General features: G+C 46.3%; 1 protein-coding gene across 1 annotated transcript; it reads left to right on the top strand.

Moving 5' to 3' along the window:
• The first annotated feature begins 899 nt into the window (after positions 1-899).
• On the top strand, positions 900-22174 carry LOC114357329 (PHD finger protein 12). The gene is made up of 18 exons (XM_028310892.1): positions 900-1285; positions 1362-1546; positions 2016-2165; positions 2672-2868; positions 4038-4186; positions 4796-4870; positions 5683-5816; positions 6733-6851; positions 8658-8683; positions 10780-10953; positions 11425-11589; positions 12740-12811; positions 13440-13705; positions 14044-14194; positions 16354-16529; positions 16973-17114; positions 19546-19706; positions 20372-22174. Exons 1-18 carry the CDS (start codon positions 1238-1240, stop codon positions 20586-20588), a joined length of 2607 nt encoding a protein of 868 aa, XP_028166693.1. The 5' UTR covers positions 900-1237; the 3' UTR covers positions 20589-22174.
• Positions 22175-22460: the final 286 nt, after the last annotated feature.

Here is a 22460-nt window from a genome sequence, read left to right on the forward strand (position 1 = left end):
AGGACACCTTATAAATTGGAGACAGAGACAGTTAAAAGTTTACTGCGGATTGTTTTATGCACAATTTTTTAAGATTTGTACCACTTTTTAATTAAAAGTTCTACCATTGTATTTATTATTTTTTTTAAATAGCAGCACCATAAATAATTAAGAAAAAAAACTTGTAAAAATAATTGGATTTTTGTGTTTAGGACATTAAAAAATAATGCTACGGTTAAATCACAGACTAATTTTAACCTAAAATGTCTGCCAGTGTGCTCTGTGCTTTATTTGTTTTTTTTTAGTTGTCAAAGATGTCAAAATCAATCCCGGCATTTTTGCTTCACTAGTGAGGTACAGTTACATTTTAAATAGTTGTCGATTTATCATTGTAAAATAATTATTATGTCCATCTTAACAATAATTTTGTTTTAAGTACTTAATTACGTTTCATAAAGAAAATCACTTTAGTTTAGTCATGAAATTATTTTTAACCAATTTCATACAAATAAATTAAAAAGCTCAGTTCCGGCGCTGTTTAAAATGTTCAAAAGCAGCCTTTCATCATACTAAAGCCTGGTCCGTGAGCACGTAGAATTTTTAAATTAATTATTAACTGGTTTAAAAAAGAGATCATTAATAATACAGTTGCAAGTATTGTAACTAAACTTAATCTGCCCGTGAAGATTAATGAAAAACTCTCTCATTTTATATTCACATAATAATTTCAGTGTGAAAACCAGCGCGAGCCCGAGGACTTCGTCGCTGTGCTGTGCTGTGGGTGGGTTACGACGACGACATTAAGCAATAAGAACTGTATTTCTACAAAACAAAAGAAAAGTATTCAAACCACTTCTCAATAAAGATAAAAATCCCATTTATTGAAAATATTGCAACCAAAAAAATATTTTGTCAGCTAGTTAAATAGTTTCTAGACTGAAATAGGAATTATGAAGGTGCATCACTAGCATCACTGTGTGTTTTGTCTGTAGTTTTTGATTTTCGTTTCCTTTGCAGAAATGCAGATTATTGTCGAATTAATACAGCAATTTACATGAAAATTAGTTAAAATTGCAATTCTAACACCTGTGAAGTTTTGAACTTAATATTACATGGAGAAATAAATCTGTACAAGTGTGAAAATTGTACTTCAAAATAAGCAAGCACAAGTTACGCTGAAGTTTTTTCGAATCGGTTGTGGCTTTGGTTGTTGCTCTTAAAAGGTTATAGTCGCAGTCTGAAACATTAATAACAAACAATGTCTAACGTTAGCTATGATCTGGATACGTCCGGTGGGCTCATGCCGGTGAGTGAAGAGTTATTGGTGGCGCCATTTTAGGATGCTAAGTGGTTTGGTATGAACGGTTTTGGTTGTGTTTTAGCTCATCAGGGCGTTGATAAAGCCCCCGGACGAGGAGCCGAATGCGCAGAAGCCCAAGAAGCCGCAGCACCCGTACTACAAGAGGCCGGGCAAGGGTCACAACCACGACTCTTGCGATGCGTGCGGGGAGGGCGGCGATTTGATCTGCTGCGATCGGTGTCCTGCGAGCTTCCACCTTGGATGCTAGTGAGTACAACCAGCAAAATTGGTCAGAAGTGTAAACACAAGCAGCTAGTGAAACTGCAGATTGGAAACTGGGTGCAATTCCAGATACTAACTGAACTTTTGTCTAAATAAAAATAGTTATTATTTACTTTTCTTTTACACAAAATTGATCTCTGTAGGATTCAATCAATGACCCCAACTGGCTTGACCATTATGTTCAGTACCTGGGCAGCAGGGCTAAGATGTGCCCCATGATTAAATCTTATTGAGGCATTTTATACATTTTAGAATGATTTGTTCGTTTAAAATCATTGACAATATTTTAAGCCAGCATCTTCAAAGCTAGTCTGGCAGATGGATGTTATATCAGTGTAGGGGATAGTTCCCTTACACTTGATAAGTAGTAGTATGTTGATGTAGTTAAGTTTGTAATGTAGTAGTTGAGTACAAGTAGGATAAGTTGTTTGCACTTAGCTTGCCTTGGTTACAGTGACCCTCCGCTGGACGAGAACGACATCCCAGCAGGCCAGTGGCTGTGTCGTGAGTGCCATGCCACCGACGCTGAGAAGCCTGCGAGTGCACGAGGCAGCCGTGCGCACTCACCCGCAGACTCTAAGTCTGACACTGATAAGAAAACTAGGTATGTTAATTACATGTTCTATTAAGTCACACAAATCAAATCAAATAATTTTATTTGCAGAACAAATATGTTAATACAGATATTCAGTATTTGAATCAGTACCAATTATGTTCTACCGGGAATTGTACCAATGTGCAAATTCGTGATTTTGGACAAGTAAGTTGTTGTCCAACAATCTGGTGAAGGTAGCAGGAAGAGCCTGGATGCGGGCGGCGCAGGACTGTTCATTGTGGAAAACCTTGGGGGAGGCCTTTGTCCAGCAGTGGACATAATTTGGCTGAAATGAACGAAGTTGTTCTTGTAATAACCAGCTGCCATTGAGCACTGTATCTGAGAATCTAAAAGCCACAAATTACATATGCCCTAAGAAATGACATGATTGTAGCTTAGAATCATTAACTTTGGTTATTGATAATTATGATTTCAATGAGATCTCTCACATTTATCCCAATCAATCTGCTAAGCACATTCCTGACTATTTTCTGAAAACTAGTTTTTCCTTCTAGGTCCCTACGCAACAACCGCACAAACTCAGCCAAGAAGAAGAGCAAAGATGAAGAAGATGAGAAAAAGAAAGAGGAACCGGAGAAGGAGCTCACTCCTATGGAGGTGCTGGTGCGAGCCGCGCGCGTCATGAACCCCAGGCAGTTCCAGCTGCCTAACGAAATGAAGATACCCTTCGTGTTCCCGGGCACGGAAAAAGGTAATAGTTTATCACATAAAGTCTACTTAGCGCTCCTGCACACGACGCCGCCACCGCGCCGCCTCCGCGCTGTCGCCGCGCCATCAAAGTATAATTAAGCCAGCGGTGCGGCGGCGGCGCGGCAGCGGTGTTCACGCGGCGCGTATAAACAGTGCAAAGGCGCGGCGGTGGCGTCGCGTGCAGGAGCGCTTAGTCTGCTCCCCAAAAAGGGCCACTGTCCACAGTCACTGGAAGCTGTTGTGCACAATGTCCTTTAGTACCTATAGTCCTACACTACTTGCCATATAAATAAGAGAGGCTGCCAATTGGTGGCATGTCACTTATGTGTTGAAATTGCTGCAACTGTATGCTGCACATAGCTCGTAAGCAACTCTTTTTTTTTGTCGCGGAGGAAATGCTTTGCGCACGTTACCACTGCCGCGGGACCGCGGGACAGGGTGGTGTGTGGGACTCCTGGAGCCCTAATAAGGGCGCTGCTCCGCCCTGAAAAGGACGGGGTATACCCACTAAAATTTCCGCGTCGTTCCGTCATCGCCCAAGTGGGGGTGTCGCGAGTATCCGGCCGTAGCCTTAGGCCGGCAATACACGGACAGCTCGAGCAGTTAGTTAGATATCAATATACACGAACCGCTCTTGCAGTCAAGAGTCAACAGCTTGAAGCTGCCAGTGATAACTGCTCGAGCAGTTGGTATTAACTGCTCAACAAATCACAAGCGCGCGCGCCGTGGAATAAAGAAAGTGGGCGGAGGTAACTGCGCGAGAGCTGTCGACAGCTCGAGCAGTCAGTGTATGGCTGGCGACTGCTTGACCGCACGATGAAAACTCACCGTGCTGTCGACCGCCGGAATCAGTTGCAACTGCTCGAGCGGTTCGTGTATGTGCGTCCATAGAACTCTGCAGTTCACTGTGCAGTCGCAGCTTGAAGCTGTCGACCCTGACTGCTTCAAGCGGTCCGTGTATTGCCGCTCTTAGAGTAGGCGCACACCGTTGATTTTTCGTCGGCCGATAGTTTAGTCAGGCAGTTGATCAGTATGGGCATGTATGGGAGTGCGCACACTACGCCGATTCGATTTGGCCGATTCTTCATACAAATTAAAATCGGGTACAACTATCGGCCAACTAAAAATCAACTTCAATCAGGATTAACTTGTAAAATAAAATCTTTCCAGAGGGGAGCAAGAACGGCAACTCGTCGCTAGTGACGGTGGACGCCTGGGGCTGCGTGCCGCTGCCGGCCAAGCTGTGCTTCGTGTGCCAGCACACCTGCAAGCTGGCTCCGCTGCTGCAATGCGACTACTGCCCGCTGCTGTTTCACCAGGTGCCACATTACATTACTGTAGTCTGGTCTGTGAGCACGTAGAATTTTGTCCAATGACCCCAAGCTACCCATCCTTATCGCTCGCGCGTAATTATGTTGCTGTTGCGCTCGCACACTCACTGCGGGCGCCCGTCGCACTGTCGCGACAGCAATACGCGCGAGCGATAAGGATGGGTAGCTTGGGGTCATTGGACAAAATTCTACGTGCTCAGAGACCAGGCTTTACCGGCAACTCGTCCCTGGTCACGGTGGACGCTTTTTGACGCTTTTCTCCATGTCCGGACAAAAGACCCCAAGGATTTCCAAAACCACCGGTCCTGCGCTACCCGCATCCAGGTACTTCCCGCGTCATCAGCAGAATCTCAGTTCTCATTGTGTTTGATTAATAAGGATTTGAATTTCGACAACCAATCAGGCAGCGTTTACCTGGAACATGATGTTTTATTCATGAAAATTAGTGGTTTTTCATTACTGTTATGTAAATGAATTAATGCGTCGCACATAGTTCTGTTGCTCTACAAACTACTGAATACAACTCTTGCTAGAACGAGATTCAGTAATTATCTTTGTTGTGTTCTTTTAAATAAAGATGTTCTGTTTGTTTTCCAGGACTGCCTAGACCCGCCTCTGACGGCGCTACCTACGGGCCGCTGGATGTGCCCTAATCACGTCGAACAGTATATTGTAAGTATTTTTTAAAACAACTTTAGTTATTTAAAATTCAAGCTAGTAAAATTTAAGATTCTCCCCTTAATCCCTCTTATAGTGTATGCTACATAAAGGTTTCTCGCAAAGATTTTCAATATATTGGTCTTTAGTTTTTGGTCCTTCGAGCCGGATTTTCAGCTACATTTTAGAGGATATTAAATTATCGTTATTAAAGAAACATACAGCTTTTTTCAGACATGTAGCTTAAAACTCAATTAATTATACATTGGCCTCAGGTTAAGTTTCTAAAGCTAGCATTTCTATTAGCGTTTATAGTTTCTAGCACAAGGCAATAAAGATTTTTTTAAGTAAGACAAGGCACCGCAATCGCACCTGGTGTTTTGAGAGAGAGAGATGCAGTCTGGAATGGTACATATCTGCCCTGTAAGTGCCTATCTATTCCCTCTCACCTCGAAAAGGCCCGTATTACAGTGTTCAGGAAAGACAGCAGCAGACAGCGAATTCTAGTCCCTAGCTGTTCGCATTATATAAGAGTTATCGCAGTTCTAATCATGCTAAAGCCTGGTCCGTGAGCACGTAGAATTTTGTCCAATGACCCCAAGCTACCCATCCTTATCGCTCGCGCGTAATTATATTGCTGTCGCGACTGTGCGACGGGCGCCCGCAGTGAGTGTGCGTGCGCGACAGCAACATAATTACGCGCGAGCGATAAGGATGGGTACTGGGTAGCTTGGGGTCATTGGACAAAATTCTACGTGCTCACGGTCCACGGACCAGGCTTTATCAACATAGCCCAATGCCTCTCAAATTTGACTTGTCCCCACCAGGACTGGAAGCTAGTAAGCTCGATCTCTGCGACGGAGCGCGTGGCGCTGTGGGAGCAGTTCTCAGGGCCCGTGGACCAGCACGCCATCCGCACCGACTTCATCCGCCGCGCGCGCAGCGCACGACCCGCCTTCAGGTACTGTAAGGCTAAGAACTCACGGCGCGATTTTTACCCGCGAACCGGTGGGCAACTATAGTCTGGTCTGTGAGCACGTAGAATTTTGTCCAATGACCCCAAGCTACCCATCCTTATCGCTCGCGCGTTATTATGTTGCTGTCGCGCTCGCACACTCACTGCAGGCGCCCGTCGCACAGTCGCGTATATAATATAATAAGGATGGGTAGCTTGGGGTCATTGGACAAAATTCTACGTGCTCATGGACCAGGCTTTACAGTCACTGACATAGCCCGACGGATTAGCAAGCTGAAGTGGCAATGGGCAGGGCACATGATACGCAGACCTGACGGCCGATGGGGCAGCAAGGTTCTGGAGTGGAGGTCACGTACCGGAAAGCCCAGCGTAGGACGTCCACCCACAAGGTGGACCGACGACCTCATAAAGTCCTTACCGCCTTAGTCTCTCTGCTCGACCTGTGGTTGACTGGCAGATAATGCCACCTGGCATTAAGTCCGCCACTGTACAGTTGTATGTGCAAAAGTGTAAATAAATTAAAAAAAAATAAAGGTAGCAGGAAGGCGCTGGATGCAGGCCGCCACCAACCGACCATTGTGAAAATCATTGGGGGAGGCCTATGTTCAGCAGTGGACGTCCTATGGCTGAAATGATGATGATAATGACATCATGCACATAACTACAGAATGCATAGCAGGAAATAAGATTATATGGTCTTCACTGCAAAAGCACGACTTGAACTTACCAGAAGCAAATGGAGAATTTGGTCTTCACTCTTCACGCTGAGGCCCCCCCGGAGGCCTGATGTCCACATATTTGACCCTGAGACTCTTTTTACGACATCTAGGAGAGTGCGAATGTAATTTTTGTTGATTTATTGAACTTAATAATTAACTGTCCCTTGTGCTCCCCTTGGCAGGATAAAGGTCCCCGTGGGCATAAAGGGGCGCGTGTTGGTACCAGACATGGTGCGGTATCACTACAAGAATCCGCCACCGCTGCTGCCTTCCAGAAGAGAATATACGCGATGTGCTAGAGGTTAGTAAATAAACTGCGTGTCAGTGCCAATTATTTCTAGCTAGGATGAATTATTAACCACTTAAATGCTAGTTAAATTCTGACATCTAGAGTTACAGATCCATCGTTCTTGGTATCATTAAGGTATTTAGTTTATATGGCAAGAAGACAACCGTCTCCAATTTATGAGGCAAATGGCTGATTTGGTCAACACTCCCATGCTGCAGTGCTGGACAAACGGGTTAGGGAGGCCTATGTTTCCATATTTCTCCGTTAGTGGCTTTTTATGCCATTCACGGTAAGGTCAGGCCTGTTCATCTCCGCGAGTTTACATCGAAAACAAAACACGCACGATTGCCCCCTACAAGAGTACTATTCGACAAGGCCTCACATACGAGCGAACATTGACTCACGCACGCGTATTCTTGTGTATGATGGAAGAAAATAAAGAAAATGGTGTACTAAATACTGTGCAGTATTTAACTACCTAAATAATAAAAACACAGAATGTACTTTTTTNTGTCGCTAGTGACAGTGACGCTTGGGGCTGCGGCCGCTGCTGCAGTGCGACTGCTGCCCGCTGCTGTTCCACCAGGTGATTCATCATCATCATTTCAGCCACAGGACGTCCACTGCTGAACATAGGCCTCCCCCAATGACTTCCACATCGCACGGTTGGTAGCGGCCTGCATCCAGCGCCTTCCTGCTACCTTTATCAGGTCGTCGGTCCACCTTGTGGGTGGACGTCGCACGCTACGTTTTTCTCCTGCCTCCATTCCAGAACCTTACTGCCCCATCGGCTGTCAGTTCTGAGTACTATGTGCCCTGCCCATTGTCACTTCAGATTGCTAATCCGTCGGGCTATGTCAGCGACTTTAGTTCGTTTACGGATCTCCTCATTTCACATACATGTCACATTATATCAATAAGAATAACCCTCATGGCGCAGTCGGGTAAAAAGCAGTCATATCTCCACCACCAAGTTTTTTGAAATTGAAGATTCCGGGTGATCCTCGCTTCCACCTTCGGCCTGATCATCACTCTCCATCAAGTGAAATGCAGGCCAAGCTTCCTCATTGTGGAATAAAGAAACCTCTTCTCACTGGGTTTCGACAATAAGGACACTCAGTGTCATCTTGACAGCACAGTTTTCAGTCAACTGATTGGCAGATTCAATATTTTCTCCTGAATTACAACACCTACCAATGCAAGCTACAGTGGTTTTAAAATTTGCTGTTGTCAAAATCAGTGGCTTACAGTTGCTACTTATGGAATCATCACGCATAGTTCGGTTGCTCTACCGACTGCTGAGCAATCATTCTTATTCACAATATGCAAGAATATCCATGTTATTGTATTGTGTTCTTTAATAAAAATGTTCTGTTTGTTTTCCAGGACTGCCTAGACCCGCCGCTGACGGCGCTACCTACGGGCCGCTGGATGTGCCCTAACCACGTCGAACAGTATATTGTAAGTATTTCTTAAATCAACTTTAGTTATTTAAAATTCAAGCTAACAAAATTTAAGATTCTCCCCCTAATCCCCCTTATAGTGTATGCTATATAAAGGTTTCTCGCAAAGATTTTGCGTCGATTGCATATTGGTCTTTAGTTTTTGGTCCTTCGAGCCGGATTTTCAGGTACATTTAAGAGGATATTTATTTATCTTTATTAAAGAAACAGCTTTATTTTCAGACATGTAGCTTAAAACTAAATTAATTATACATTGGCCTTAAAAGTTTCTAAAGCTGGCATTTTTATTAGCATTTATTATTTCTAGTACAAGGCAATAAAGATTTTTTTTGCGGTGCCTTGCAATTGCACCTAGTGTTAAGTGAGATGCAGTCTGGAATGGTACAAATCTGCCCTGTAAGTGCCTATCTATTCCCTCTCACCTCGAAAAGGCCCGGATTACAGTGTTCAGGAAAAACAGCAGCAGACAGCGAATTTTAGTCCCTAGCTGTTCGCATTATAAAAGAGTTATCGTAGTTCTAATCATGCTATCAACATAGCCTAATACCTCACACAGTACTTGTCCCCACCAGGACTGGAAGCTAGTAAGCTCGATCTCTGCGACGGAGCGCGTGGCTCTCTGGGAGCAGTTCTCGGGGCCCGTGGACCAGCACGCCATCCGCACCGACTTCATCCGGCGCGCGCGAAGCGCACGACCCGCCTTCAGGTACGGCCACTGCGACAAACATTGTGGGAGCATTCTGGGTCCCACATCATGCGCATGAGGACATCCGTAAACGAACTAAAGCCTGGTCCGTGAGCACGTAGAATTTTGTCCAATGACCCCAAGCTACCCACCCTTATCGCTCGCGCGTTATTATGTTGCTGTCGCGCTCGCACACTCACTGCAGGCGCCCGTCGCACAGTCGCGTATATAATATAATAAGGATGGGTAGCTTGGGGTCATTGGACAAAATTCTACGTGCTCATGGACCAGGCTTTACAGTCACTGACATAGCCCGACGGATTAGCAAGCTGAAGTGGCAATGGGCAGTCACATAGTACGCAGACCTGACGGCCGATGGGGCAGCAAAAGGTTCTGGAGTGGAGGCCACGTACCGGAAAGCCCAGCGTAGGACGTCCACCCACAAGGTGGACCGACGACCTCATAAAGGTAAGAAGGCGCTGGATGCAGGCCGCCACCAACCGGCCATTGTGGAAATCATTGAATGGAGGCCTATGTTCAGCAGTGGACGTCCTATGGCTGAAATGATGATGATAATGACATCACCACTGCAAGCATAGTAAGAAATAAGATAATTCAGTATCCATTGCAGAAGCACGACTGTGATTTACCAGAGGCGAATGGAAAGTTTGGTCTTCACTCTTCACGTTGGCTAGCCAACCCATCTAGATGGGTTGGGAAGGCCTGTCCTTTAGTCTCCTTTTACAAAATCCAGGACAGTGAAAACTGTTAACGTGATCCCTATTTGTCCTCTTTCCTACGCAGATAAATGTGGTTCAACGATGACATTTATGTTAAGAGTGAAAAGAAATCTATTCCCAACATATCATTATCTAGTAATTGAGTGTCCCCTTGTTCTCCCCTTGGCAGGATAAAGGTCCCCGTGGGCATAAAGGGGCGCGTGTTGGTACCAGACATGGTGCGGTATCACTACAAGAATCCGCCACCGCTGCTGCCTTCCAGAAGAGAATATACGCGATGTGCTAGAGGTTAGTAAATAAACTGCGTGTCAGTGCCAATTATTTCTAGCTAGAATGAATTATCAACCACTTAAATGCTGGTTAAATTCTGACATCTAGAGTTACAGATCCATCGTTCTCGTTATCATTAAGGTATTTAGTTTCCATGGCAAGAAGACAACCGTCTCCAATTTATGAGGCAAATGGAGGATTTGACCTACACTCTCACGCTCACGCTGCAACACTAGCCAAATGGGTTGGGAAGGCCTGTTTCCATATTTCTCTCTTAGGCCCAGAAAAGACGGTGAAACGCAACTGAAACGAAACTGCAACTGCTAGTTACTTTTGAGTTGAAATGAATAAGAATTCACCAAGGTTATTTTTCTCTTTTGGGGTATGGAACAAAACATTTGGTTTTAATTTTTCAGTGCTCCAAAACCTAAAGGACAGCAAAGAGATCGACACAGAGGACGAGGATGAGGACGCTCCAAAGCACAAAATCTGCCTCAACCTGTCCTGCCCGCAGTACTCGGGCGAGGGNTCTTGAGACAAGCTAAATTACACCATATTGTTAATGACATTGAACATACATTTTTTTAAATACCTTCGCGAAGTAAAACTTCTGTACGTAGTACTTATTATTATTCTGTGGTAAGGTGAAGAGTGACATCACCAATTTGAAAACAAAAAAAAAAAGATCTTATTCACCTAGTTTATTTTTCTCTTTTGGGGTATGGAACAAAACATTTGGTTTAAATTTTTCAGTGCTCCAAAACCTAAAGGACAGCAAAGAGATCGACTCAGAAGACGAGGATGAGGACGCTCCAAAGCACAAAATCTGCCTCAACCTGTCCTGCCCGCAGTACTCGGGCGAGGGCCCGTGTCCCTGCGACGCGCCCGGCCTCAAGCCGGCCTCCGAGCAGGACGCCGCCGACGACCTGAAGGCTATATCCGACCCGGAGCCTAAGGTAATAACATCTTAGGCAGTCTTGGAAAGTGCGCAGGGATTAAGTGTGATCCTGGGCACAAGATCTACCTCTGAAGGGTCGCCGTGTCTAGGTCCCAGCGGTTGAGGGTGCCGGCCAATTAAAACTCGGTGGTTTGCACCTATAGACTAAGAGCTAGTGAACGCCAGACCTACGTCATTTTATAAAAGCTGAAAGTTTGTCAGCGTATGCCCCCAATATAGAATAGAATGTTGGTGAATCATGAAGTCTGGGTCATCGTGGCTTTGGCAGCTATCCTAAAAAAAACTGTCTGGCAAGGAGTTGGAACTGTCAAAACTATCTGGTTGATGTGGAAACAACACAGGATCCCATAATTCTTTTGTGTCTAGGATCTCCAATAGTTAAATACATAAACCTGAATCATTTGTGTTGTATTCAAAAGATCTGCTACCATTTGTCTTCTGTTCAAAATTGCCACATTCTTGTTCCCAGATGGAGCGCAACACGGAGTCGTCCAGCTCGCTATCAGACTCGGACTTCGAGTACCTGACGGCGGCCGTCAAGCGCCGCAAGCTGTCGGCGCCGCGCCGCAGCCCGCGCGACAAGCTCGAGCGGCTCACGCTGCGGCCAGACGACGACGTGGAGGAGCTACTGCAGGTACTTATTCCTTACCGCTGCCTTCGACGAATTCTCGGCATATACTGGCCCGAGAAAATCTCCAGCGTCGAGCTATTGGAACGCTGCCACGAAATTCCGATCGACCAGCAGATCAAGCGCCGCAAGTGGAACTGGATTGGCCACACTCTCCGAAGGGACCCCGATCACGTCCCTAAGCAGGCTCTGGATTGGAATCCCCAAGGAAAACGCAAACGTGGTCGCCCCAGGCAAACTTGGCGGCGCACTGTAGCGGACGAGGCGAGGAAGATCGGCAAGACCTGGAGCGAGATCGAGCGAGAAGCTCAAGACCGAACGAGATGGAGGACTGTTGTGGACGCCCTCTGCCCCATCTAGGGAACATAGGACCATAAGTCAAGTAAGTCTAATAGGCCTTTAATCTGTCTTCATGTCTGCTGCATCGATCAAGGAAGATTTGTAACCTCTCCCGTAGACGCTAAGTATCTACACCAATTTTGACCCCCCCGCATAGGTTACGCGGTTCACTCTGCGTTCCGACTTCGAGTACTTGACGGCCGCCGTCAAGCGCCGCAGCCCGCGCGACAAGCTTGAGCGGATCACGCTGCGGCCAGACGACGACGTGGAGGAGTTGTTGCAGGTCGTTATTCTTCTTCTCAAAGCAGGTGCTGCAGGTCCTTATTTCTTCTTCTCAAAGCAGGTGGCACAGGGCCTTATGCTGTCTTTAGGTCGCAAAGGAGACAGCAGTATCTATCAACCAAGGAATATGCTTATTGGTGACCTCATTTAGTAGCCGTATCTCCAGCCTCCTTTTGCAGAGCTTGATCCGAGATCCTACACCCCTTTTGACCCCATAGCATGGGCTCGAGCGGCTCACGCTGCGGCCTGATGACGACGTGGAGGAGTTATTGCAGGTGCTTATTCCTTCTCAAAGCAGGTACAGGGCCTTATGTTGTCTTTAGGTCGCAAAGGAGGCAGCAGTATCGACCAACGAAGATGTGCCCATTAGTGAGCTTATTTATAGAGATTCTAGATGACAGTACGCTAATCTCCAATCTCCAGTCCATCGTAGGATAGGGTCTGCTAAATGACACCGACAAGAGATCTCACACTCTCCCTCAACTGCTCCCAGCACGGACAAGAAAATATGCTGATAATAATAATAATGTTGCAGGTGGTGGACGAGCGCCTGCACAAGTTGGACTCGCGCCTGGTGCGCCTGCTGGCCTGGCAGCAGCTGCAGCAGGTAACGTTGCTATAATACCTATACGTCTTAATGTATAGTTCTAGCGCTACGGCACGGGAGGGGTGTTGTTGACATATTATGACGTGACACAGCATACAAATCTGAAGTCTTACTGACGTTTAATGTCTCAAAAACACCCTTCCGTGTCGCTCTCATACTTCAGGCTCTGATTGATTGATTCAAAGGCACCTACACCACATCACATCACTTCAGATTTTGCATAGTTGTTTACTAGAAAAAGCATATTGTGTTGTTGATTGTTGAATTTTGGTTCGTCTTGTAATTAAGACAAGCGGTGGCTGGCAACCCAGACACAGACACTGGTCTTGACGTTTTCGGTGACAGCCTCCCTAAATTTAAGTCAAAACTCAAGCCTGTATTCGGAACGACTTAGGCACCGAACAAAATGAACAATTACTAAATCCTTTATATTGTTCGGTGCTTAAACTCAATTCAATTGATTTTTGTTTTTACTAGTGTATAATTACCCTAACATTGCAAAAAAAATGCTGTGTATACCTGTAATTGAGGTCATATACGTATCATGTGTTAATGTTAAAATGTATAACTGTATTATGTGACTTTGTTGGTGTACCTAATAAATAAATAAGACTGTACGCATTTATAGATATCCTGGGGCGAGGGCTGCGTAGGCTCGTGGTCGCGCTGCGGCATCTCGGCCCGCGCGCGCCGCGCCATCGCCGCGGCCTTAGCGGGCCGCGCCCTGGCCGACCGGGGCGCCGCCCTGCCGTCGGCCCTGCTGTCGGCCGCCGACCGCCGCCGTATCGCGGCTGCCGTGTGGGGCGCCCCGCCCCCGCCGCCCCCACCTGCCCCGCCGGCGCCTGTGCCGCCCTGTGACGCGTATGTCAGGGCTACACTCAGTCCTGTTGCACAGTGAGTACACCCAAGCATTTACTACACACGCGGCCCTAGCTAGTCTGCTTTAGTAGGGAAGATAGCTTGGGGTCACGCGGTTCTAGCTGGTCTGCTCTAGCAGGGAGGGAAGCCTCGCCCCCGGCACCAAGCGCCAATGACGCTTATGACCCTATGTGCAAGCTACACTTAGGCCCGTTGCACAGTGAGTAGACCCATGTAGCCCGGTCTCTGTCGCGCTCCCGTCGCACAGTCGCGACAGCAATATAATTACGCGCGAGCGATAAGGATGGGTAGCTTGGGGTCATTGGACGAAATTTTACGTGCTCAGCCACCAGACTATACACACGCGGCCTTAGTTGGTCCGCTCTAGCCGACCGGGGCGCCGCCCTGCCCTCCGCCCTGCTGTCGGCCGCCGACCGCCGCCGTATCGCGGCTGCTGTGTGGGGCGCCCCGCCCCCGCCGCCCCCACCTGCCCCACCCGCGCCTGTGCCGCCCTGTGACGCTTATGTGAGGGCCACACTCAGTCCTGTCGCGCAGTAAGTAGACCCAGGCATCTAATACACACGCGGCCTTATCTGGGTGCGCTTTAGCCTATCGGGGCGCCGCCCTGGGATGCCTATGTGCGAGCTACGCTTGTCCCTGTTGCGCAGTAAGTAGACGCAGGCATTTATTACACACTCGGCTCTAACTCGTCGCGCTTTGGCCTATCAGGGCGCCGCCCTACTGTGTGGGGCGCCCCCGTGCCGCCCTGGGATGCCTATGTGCGATCTACGCTTAGTCCCGTTGCACAGTAAGTAGACCCAAGCATTTACTCGCTCGCACACTCACTGCGGGCGCCCGTCGCACAGTCGCGACAGCAATATAATTACGCGCGAGCGATAAAGATGGGTAGCTTGGGGTCATTGGATGAAATTCTACGTGCTCGGCGACTAGACTATGCACACGCGGCCTTAGCTGGTCTGCTCTAGCAGGGAGGGGAGCCCCGCCCCCGACACCAAGCGCCAGTCACGCGTATGTGCGAGCTACACTCAACTTTATTGCACAGTAAGTAGGGGGTCATCCATAAAGTACGTCACACGTAAAGAGGGGGGGAGGGGGTCGACAAAGTGTGACATGGTGTGACAAGGGGTGGGAGGGGTCCTAAGTTTCGTGACATCACATTTCAAAATCTAATATATTTAGAGGTACTAATCGCGTAATTTGAAATATAAATTAAACTAAAAAATACCCCCACCACTTAAGCACAACTCTGTCGAAGTCGAAAACCTAGGAGAGTTTTAATGTGCAACCAATAAAGCCATTAAATCAATAAAACCTTTTGTAGGAATTATTTCAGATTTAAAATCTAATTCTACTGGCCTATAATGCTGCCAAACGCACCGTACCTCGCGCGTGATTTTATTGTTTCTATTTGTTGCTATTTTTTTTATAAGTAGGTAATTTAATAATTTTTCGATGTGAAATTGCAAAACATGTGACGTCACACTAGGGAGGGGGGGTCTTAGAAATGTGACCACCTGTGACAAGGACGGGGGAGGGGTCAAAAAATCATGAAATTCGTGTGACGTACTTTATGGATGGCCCCTAGACCCAAGCATTTACTACACGCGACCCTACTAGCTGGTCCGCGCTAGCCGACCGGGGCGCCGCCCTGCCGTCCGCCCTGCTGTCGGCTGCCGACCGCCGCCCCACCCGCGCCTGTGCCGCCCTGTGACGCCTATGTGCGGGCCACGCTTACTCCTGTTGCACAGTGAGTAAACCCATGTATCTACTAAAGCCCGGTCTCTGTCGCGCTCGCACACTCACTGCGGGCGCCCGTCGCACAGTCGCGACAGCAATATAATTATTCGTGAGCGATATGGGTGGGGGTAGCTTGGGGTCATTGGACGAAATTCTACGTGCTCGGCGACTAGACTATACACGCGGCCTTAGCTGGTCTGCTCTAGCAGGGAGGGGAGCCCCGCCCCCGGCACCAAGCGCCAATGACGCTTATGATCCTATGTGCAAGCTACACTCAATCCCGTTGCATAGTGAGCAGACCCAAGCATTTACTACACACGCGGCTCTAGCAGGACGCGACCTACTACGTACTACGTACACAGTAAGTAGACCCAAGCATTAACTACACGCGGCCCTAGCTAGTCCGCCCTGGCCGACCGGGGCGCCGCCCTGCCCTCCGCCCTGCTGTCGGCCGCCGACCGTCGTCGCATAGCGGCAGCTGTGTGGGGCGCCCCGCCTCCGCCGCCCCCACCTGCCCCGCCGGCGCCTGTGCCTCCGTGTGACGCGTATGTGAGGGCTACGCTTAGTCCTGTTGCACAGTGAGTAGACCCATGTATCTACTGCACACGCCGCCCTAACTGGTTTGCTCTAGCAGGGAGGGGAGCCCCGCCCCCGGCACAAAGCGCCAGTGACGCGTATGTGCGAGCTACACCAAGTCTAAAGACTCCTTCAAACGGCGCATCTAATGGAGCGCGCTATTATTGACCGCCGCCACATTGATTGCCGCCGTTGTGCGGTGAAGTATGGCAAACAAATACACTCATTCAACTAGCTAGCATCACATATAGCGGGGCGAGGCGCTACTGACCGCCGCTGCTGTGTGGGGCGCCTACGCTTAGCCCTGTTGCTCAGTGAGTAGCATTTACTACATACGCGGCGCTAACTAGTCCGCTCTAGCCGACCGGGGCGCCGCCCTGCCCTCGGCTCTACTGTCGGCCGCCGACCGCCGCCGTATAGCGGCTGCCGTGTGGGGCGCCCCGCCCCCGCCGCCCCCACCTGCCCCGCCGGCGCCTGTGCCGCCCTGTGACGCCTATGTCAGGGCTACACTCAGCCCTGTTGATCAGTGAGTATACTTCAAGAAATGTACACGTGATACAAACGTCACGCAATACAAAGACTTATTCAAACGGCGCGTGTAACGGAGCGCACTATCATTTACCGCTACCACATTGCCGCCGTGTGGAGGCACAGTACACTTACATATGCTGAGAACGGTCAAACAGCAGGATTCGCTTGAATAAAAGTTCGTGCACTATACTTTTTTCTCTTCAACTCCATTTCAACCTGTCAGAATCAGCTGTTGCATTGGCAGCCTACGCCAAAACTTGCTAGAGTGCATGTAGCGGGTGCCCGCTCTAGAAGTCTACATGACCAGTGCTGCTTGCTTTGCAAACCCGTCGCAAGCTTCCACGCCACTGTGTTGTTTAATACTATTTTTCGATACAAATATGCGTGCGTCCCGCGTGAATTTTATCAAGTCCTAAATGAATAAATCGCGTGTTTCAGCGACGGCATGGGAGCGCTAGCCGGGAGCCCCGTTGCGATGCGTCGCGCCGCTTTAACAGTGGGCACAGACAGCGGCTGCGGCCTGCGCCTGCCCGCCTGCCGCCGCGCCGCGCCGCACCACGCCACCATCTTCATGGACGAGGTACATTCTAGAGATGGGTTATACTAGGTAAATTTGATACTAGGTGCACCTATTCCTAGTATTTATTAATACTCGATCCAAATACCTGTTCCACCTAGTACGTAGTAATTTAGCATACTTGACGCGACTACTGCGGACTGATCCACGTAATATGACTTTAAAATACATTGTTTTTTTAAAGATACAACCGTAGTATGATTAATGCAATTTGAAATTGAATAATAATTCCTCCCTTCATACTTCAACAGGCTTAGGACTGTCAACTTAAAAGTTGGCGTATTTAAAAGATATCAATTTCATAAAAATATTTACATATTTTTTCTTATTTACATGAATATGGTTTGACTACGTTTGTGTGCGTTTGCTTCGTCACGCTCAAATTTGTTTGGTCAGACAGAGACGGAGTGAATCTCTACGTTCGCACATAAGCTTAGCGAGAAATAAGGGAGAGTCCGCTAATTTGGACCAGTTTTTTTCAATATCATTTTACACATAGTTTTCTTTTGTTTTTGCTAATGTCCATGGTATATAATAAAAGATACATTATTCAACTTACTATTTCCTAAGTATTAATTAACATGATTGTTGTATATTTAGCACAAATCAACAAAGTACGAGTTCAGAGCTTCGGTCCAATTTAGCCAACCGGTTCGATAATTTGTACCACAGGGTTACTAAATTGGATTTCAATAAATTTCAAGCCTCTAAAAAAAACTATCGCAAAATATTATACGATACATTCTTAACAAATTAGGAAACGAAGAGGAACAGTAGTTAATAACATAGACAATCCATATTGTTTTACACGTTATCACGATTTTGAGTACAAGTTTTGTAATTCCAATTATCGTAACGCACACTTGTACCTAATCTACTTTGCCAGTCTTTTGCTTTCATTTATTGTTAGTCAAACATAACTACGCTATTATAACTTCAAAATATAATTTACTAAAAAAAATTTCAAAATCCTTTGGTAAAGTTCCATACAACTTGATGTGGTACAATTTAGCCGACTAGGTGATAGTGCTTTTAAAAAATCGGTAAAAAATATAGCTTATAAATACCGAAAAATGTTTCAAATAATTGTAATCCACACTAATTTACGCTTCTAAATAATATATTAGAAACACCCTGTGATTAAATTTAACAAAATTACAATCTAAACATGTATTGTCAAAAGTTACTTGAAAACAATGAAAAAATACTTTTCAAAATAAAACACACGTGTTTGTTGTCACGGCAAAAACCACATGGCCGATATTAATTGATTTTAGTTGTGTATCGCTGAGTGTTGCAATTACAGACATTCAATAAATACTTTACGAAATATGAGGGTGGTACAATTTACCCGGCGGTACAATATACCGAACTCTCCCCTACTAGGTGCGCGTAATACACGACTACGGATTACGCAATAATAACCTCTATTACTTTGATGGTAGGGTCGGAAATCGTGTAATTTATAAAATACTAGGTGGATCAAGTATTTAAAAAATTGGAATAGGTGCCGCCTAGTATTGTAAAATACCTAGTGTGTGGATCTGTTCTAGTAAATACGTCTCATCTCTAGTACATTCGTAATACTGTTGCACAGTAAGTAGAAAAGGGAGGTGGACCGACGGTCTAGCGAAGGTTGCGGGAAGCACTTGGATGCAGCCAGCACAGGACCGGTCGTTGTGGAAATCCGTGGCAAGATCGTTGTTTCAAACCAATACATGTTTAGCGCCATCTCTTTATACAGTTTGTAAAGCGCCATCTACGGTATTTCTTACTTTCTTACCGAACTAACTATAGTGACGAACTAATTTACACAAAGAACCATAGATGGCACTACACATTACGTCCGTGCTACTGGCACGGCCATTTTCAAATTCCCTTTCGGATCACTGTCTGCAAAACTACTGCGTATGAATACAAACCTTTTATCAAACGTCTCCTGAGAACAGTCGTATAGCAGTAGAAGTCTTCTTTTGGCTGACACGAAATTTAATGTTAGACACTGTTTGGTTTCGACAAAGAAGATTATAATTATCCGTTCGTTAACCACGTCTAATTTTTCCGTGGTGTGCGAGTCCAATTTGCATATGATCGGATATTTTTACAGAAGTTTTGTCTTAAATTGCAAAAAGAAATGCTGTGTATACCTGTAATTGAGGTCATATACGTATCATGTGTTAAACCATGTTAAAATGTATGAACTGTATTGTGTATGTGACTTTGTTGGTGTACCTAATAAATAAATAAAATTATAAATAAAAAACTTGAAAAACATCGAACTGTCTAAGGCGGGAATCGAACCCACAACCTTTAGCTTAACGGGCGACTGATCTTCCATGTGAGCTGCTTAGAGACTGGATGATGGGTTTAGTTATAAAATTTTAGTACAATACATTATTCTAAAAAGGTTCTTATATGTCATTATTTTCTCCAGGTGACACGTCACTTCGAGCTGATCAACTACTCCGAGTGGGGGACACTAGTCAACGGCGTCCTTTATACCTGCGACGCGGCTGCCGCCTCGCCTCGCCTGGACGAGGAGCAGGCGCCGCAGCCGCTCCCGCTGGGCAGCCGGCGCCCGCACGCAGCCCACAGGTGGGACACTAGGGCTGCACGCGGCCCACGGGTGGGACACTAGGGCTGCACGAGCCTCGCCTCGCCTGGACGAGGAGCAGGCGCCGCAGCCGCTCCCGCTGGGCAGCCGGCGCCCGCACGCGGCCCACAGGTGGGACACTAGGGCTGCACGAGCCTCGCCTCGCCTGGATGAGGAGCAGGCGCCGCAGCCGCTCCCGCTGGGCAGCCGGCGCTCGCACGCGGCCCACAGGTGGGACACTAGGGCTGCACGCGGCCCACAGGTGGGACACTAGGGGGGCTGCACGAGCCGACCCGAGATGAGGAGCAGGCCGCCGCTGAACCGCGGACATGGGAGGCACAACGGGGGCTCGTGGAGGCTGCGACACTGCACATGGATTTCTCGAGCACGCGCTTATTTAGTCTAGAACCATAGACCTCTTCATTAGGCCATTAAATTTTCATTGTAGGAGCACGAACCTAAATTAAAGGCAAATGGAGGATTTGGCCTTAATTCCCATGTTAAACGGGTATGGGAAGACAGTTAAGTTTGCATGGCTTTCGCCAATTGAAACTGCCTATGGGATAAAGAGAAAAAAAAAACTTATTTGCAACCGATCATCAGTCTTCCGGCTTATGAACCTCCAGTGGCCAATCAATAAAATAAAAGTAATGTTGTAACATTCCAGGATCAACGGCTCCCTAACCCTACCGATGTCGGATTCCGAATCGTCCTCGTGCCAGTGTCCCGAGCGAGAGCCGGAAAACCCCGAAGGTGCGTGGGAGGGCTCGGCGCTGCTACCGCACGGCGCTCTGCTGGCATTCGGATGCGCGCACTACGTCTTCAGTATCACTGATAACGCCCCATTCCCGTATATGGACATGCCAGACGAGCCTGCATTGTAATACACGTCGAGAATCTGCTGCCAGCGTGGGTAGATACAGATTCTAATCGGCGGCATTTTACATAACCTCTATATGAGAATGCGTTCTTCCCGTATGATGAGCCTGCCCTATAACGGGATACGAATACGAGTCAACGCTGCCAGCTTGGGTAGATCCCGATTCTCTATCACATGGACTTCCACATCTTAGTAAGTTAGTACCTCTTACATGAGCCCTTCCGTATATGGACATGCCTGATGAGCCTGCCCTATGATAGAGCACGTCGAGACTCAAAACGTGATGAGGGTAGATCCCGAATCTGTGTCGACGCCATTTTGATCGTAACTAACTCTGTAACAGATCAAGCGTATACTCCACTAGCAACGCCACTAGATTTTCCACTCAGTTCATTAGACTTGAGTCTATGCTTGAGTGGAACACGCTTTGAGCGTAGTTGCTTAATACGAGGTGTAATGTTACAGCGTTATGGTTTTGCGCACTGAATCCAACTTCACTCTGCTGTAAGCTCTCCCCTGAACCTCTCAGACAATCAGTAGCGTACAAATAACTCTACTTTCAGTTTAGAAGGCGAAAAGTGGACTGTTGATTTACTTTCTCTCAATGCACTTTTTATTCGTGTTGTGTACGTGTGACCAGTGAACTAAGTTTTCGGCCTTTGATATGGTTACAGCTAAAGTGGAAAGACTTGACGTAATATTTATGTTTTAGTGACAATTAATATGTATAACATACATAGGAAAATAGACTGTTATTCTAATTATAAGAATGTGTAGGATTTTTGATAAAGGAGCAGAATTGAAGGGTGACATAACGTTCCAGCGTTGGGAGTAAGCCCCTATGTATTGATATGAATCTATAATTAAGTATCTTGTTATCTTCTTGAGGAGTTAGGATATTGAATATTCACCCTGTATTTATGTCCCTGTGTACAGACGAAATCAAGCTATACGCAGGCCCATCTTATGTAGTTTAAATAGGTACTATATTGCAACAAAATCTATAGGTATAGTCGGCTACCTAAATAAACTCCGACAAACGTTACTTCGACAGTACGCCTTTGTCAGTGTAGTGTCGAAGTAAAGTCACGTCGATATTCAGTAGTGTCGGAGTAACGTAATGTCGAAGTGACGTTTGCCGGAGTTTATTCAGGTTGCCTGTATAGTCTGATCTGCTGTCGACTGTACTTTTGAATTACCACCAAATTGCTAGAATCAAGGGGTGAATGTAATATAAGTTATTATTATGATGTCCAAAATAAGCAAATATATATTATTGTAATAATGATAAGTCATTTATTGGGCTTATAAATCACTGATTTGAAGTTATTATTAAATAATACTGCCATCATTGTAAAGTGGTTAATTGTAGACTAAAATATTGCCTAAATGACTCGAGTCATATTATTATAGCATACTATTTCCTCTTTACGCAGTTATACAAACAGAATGTATGTATAACTTTTGTTAAGGGGTTTAAAATTATTTAGACGCCTGAACTACATGTATCCTATCAGTTGTCTTGCTGTGTATTGTGCTTTTGTAAATAATCCTTTTTCCATTCTTACGCATAAATCTTAAATATGCATTTGACAACATAAAGGAAGGCTTAAAACCAAGTATTTATTCATATTTCCTTTCAGTTAAGCATAGGAAAGATAATATGAATCTTCAATTGCCCTGAATGTGTTCTTCTCTTATCCTTTGTTCCTGAATTACTGTTTATTATGAAATATTTGATGATATTGTGTTGATCACATTAGTTGCATATCAATTTCTTTAATAAAGAATGTTTGTATTATATGTTTATTTCATTCTGTCTTATTAGGTTTTAGGCTGGGTTACAGCAAATTCAAAATTTAAGAATATTTTTCAA

This window comes from Ostrinia furnacalis, unplaced genomic scaffold, assembly GCF_004193835.3.
Source record: "Ostrinia furnacalis isolate ACB-3 unplaced genomic scaffold, ASM419383v2 OfSCF3137, whole genome shotgun sequence".
NCBI lineage: Eukaryota > Metazoa > Arthropoda > Insecta > Lepidoptera > Crambidae > Ostrinia > Ostrinia furnacalis.